Here is a 2,542-nt window from a genome sequence, read left to right as displayed (position 1 = left end):
GTAGTTTGAAGGGTGATTATGTAAATCCATTAGCTACAGTAGGATTGAAACTGATTGAAATAGATGGCTGCTACTTCTTTTAAGAAGGGTCGTATAATTTGCATAGCTGACAATGTTTGGCACATGATTATCGGGGATGGTCTTAGGCACAAGTTATTTTATACACTTAATCAGCATATTACAGATATAACCGGTGATATACACAAATGTAGTGATATTACTTCCTAACAAACGTATGCTTTAAATATTCTGTTATACCGGTGGTGCTCCCCTAGAGTTAAGGACATAACATGGTTAAAGGGAAAAGAGAAAAGAAAACTCTGTTTATGGGGACACTCTAATAAAAATTGTTTAAACTTTATTATGATCTCATCATAGATCCAAAAGGACTAACCACGATAAACATATAAATACAAACAAACATACAACACAATACTACAATGAACAAATGATAAACCACTTGATATGTATAACTCTCCTGGGATCAAGATTAAGGACCAAATCAAGTAAGATAGTGACTTCAAGTGTTAGAGGTAGGTGGAGGATGCAAGTCACTTTGTCTTATAAAAAGATAGAGATAAGGAAATGGGATGATGTCATCATCAAGCCGTCAGACAAAGGTGGCAACATAGTTATCTGGCTGAAAGATCTTTACATAGAAGAGGCATTAAGATAGTTATCGGACGAAAACTGTTATAAGCGACTCCTCTTGAACCCGACAGAAAATTTCTTGAGCCTATATAATAGGATAATCAATAACTCCTATAGTGAGGGTGTGATTACTAAACAAGAACAAGAATTCTTAACAGTTAAAAACCCAAGAATACCCACCTTTTATATGTTGCCGAAAGTGCACAAAAGGAAAGAGAAACCCCCAGGCAGGCCTATAGTGTCAGGCATAGGTGGTTTGAGTGAACAGGCCAGTATATTTTTGGATCTACATTTGAGGGATTTTGTCACAAGCTTATCATCCTATGTACAAGACACCTCAGATGTGTTACGAAAACTAACAGGGATCAGAATAGAGGATGACTGGATCCTTGTTTCTTTGGATGTCGAATCCCTATACACCAGTATTAACCATGACAATGGACTCAAAGTGGTTAAGTACTTTCTGAGCATGAGGGAAGACAGTCCATTCAATGTCTTTCTTCTGGAACTCTTGAAATTTGTATTAGGGAAGAACTATTTCACATTCAATGATGGCTATTACCTACAGACCAGAGGGACAGCGATGGGCGCGGCATGTGCGCCCACGTATGCCAATATGTACCTGGGCTGGTGGGAGCAGCTTTATGTCTTTAATGACACGAATGACAGGTTCACTGCTAATATCTTCATCTGGCTCAGGTACATAGATGACATCCTCTTGGTCTGGAAGGGTACAGAGGAAGAATTTTTGGAATTTCTAACTGTATTGAATACAAATAACCTCAATTTACATCTGACATCAGAAATGAGCCACACGGAAGTTACATTTCTTGATCTTGAAATTACTAAAAAGGACAATGGAGAAATTACTACGGATCTATATCGGAAAAGCACGGCGACCAATAGCTTGTTACACAACACAAGCTCTCACTTTCCGCCTACACTTTTGAATATTCCGAAAGGAGAATTTCTTCGGTTAAGGAGAAATTGCTCAGATGAGAAGATCTTTAGAGAGAAAAGTGTAGAACTTACTAAGAGATTAAGAGATAGAGGATATAGCCACTGCTCCATCAAGAGGGCTATTAAGTATACATCACAGATCAAATGAGAGAATTTGATCTTTCCACCTAATAAAAACAGAAGGAAAGAAAAGGAAGATATACATTTCGTTGGTAACTTTAGCCAAGAGTGGCTAAATATCAAGGATATAGCTACTAAACATTGGCCGATCCTCCTCATGGATAAAGATCTTAAGGAAAAATTACCTCCTAAACCACTAATGAGTTGGAGGAGATCCAAAAATATCAGAGATTCCATTGTCCGCAGTCACTTCGAGAGAAAACCAAAAAGAGTTTGGAAACAGAAAGGTTCTCATGCATGTGGTAATTGTAAGGCCTGCACATACATGAAAAGTAGAGATACAGTAAGTGACAGGTATAACAATAATAAAGAGATCAAGACATTCATTAATTGTAACACCTGTGGAGTGATATACTGCTTGGAGTGCATCTGTGGTATGCGATATGTGGGGATGACTTCCAGAAAACTTAAACAAAGGATTTTGGAACACATTGGGAACATCAGGAATGTAGAGAATGATAGAAAGAAGATGAAACAGATAACGATGGTGGCTAAACATGTCTTTTCAAAACACAATGGACAACCGAAAGTGGTTAGTGCCTTTGGCTTGGAAAAAATCAATCTGGGCATACGTGGGGGTGACATAATGAAGGCATTGCTACATAAAGAGAGCGAATGGATCTTTTCTCTCCAGACACTTACATCAGATGGCGTAAATGAAAATATCAATTTTGGAGCATTCCTCTGATTATAACAACTGCCCCATTTTCGGTATTTAAAGTAATTGACGTATGTTATATCACTTTAGCTT

At 37.8% G+C, this 2,542-nt stretch overlaps 1 protein-coding gene across 1 annotated transcript; it reads left to right on the top strand.

The window, feature by feature from the left end:
* The first annotated feature begins 544 nt into the window (after positions 1-544).
* LOC148540839 (uncharacterized) lies at positions 545-1,759 on the top strand. Its single transcript, XM_088482373.1, has 3 exons — positions 545-620; positions 723-1,099; positions 1,391-1,759. The coding sequence occupies exons 1-3, from the start codon at positions 545-547 to the stop codon at positions 1,757-1,759; spliced, it is 822 nt and encodes a 273-aa protein (XP_088338499.1).
* The last annotated feature ends 783 nt before the right edge of the window (positions 1,760-2,542 follow it).

Source organism: Taudactylus pleione, unplaced genomic scaffold (genome assembly GCF_031769625.1).
Source record: "Taudactylus pleione unplaced genomic scaffold, aTauple2 ptg000017l, whole genome shotgun sequence".
NCBI lineage: Eukaryota > Metazoa > Chordata > Amphibia > Anura > Myobatrachidae > Taudactylus > Taudactylus pleione.
Note: the sequence above shows the minus strand (reverse complement) of the source record. Positions and strands in the feature narration are given on the sequence as shown.

Coding starts and splice junctions, on each gene's coding strand:
- LOC148540839 (XM_088482373.1), top strand. CDS start 545: ATGCAAGTCACTTTGTCTTATAAAAAGATAGAGATAAGGAAATGGGAT. Junction 621..722: donor CATCAAGCCGTCAGACAAAG/GTGGCAACATAG, acceptor TGAACCCGACAG/AAAATTTCTTGAGCCTATAT. Junction 1,100..1,390: donor ACCATGACAATGGACTCAAA/GTGGTTAAGTAC, acceptor AAGGGTACAGAG/GAAGAATTTTTGGAATTTCT.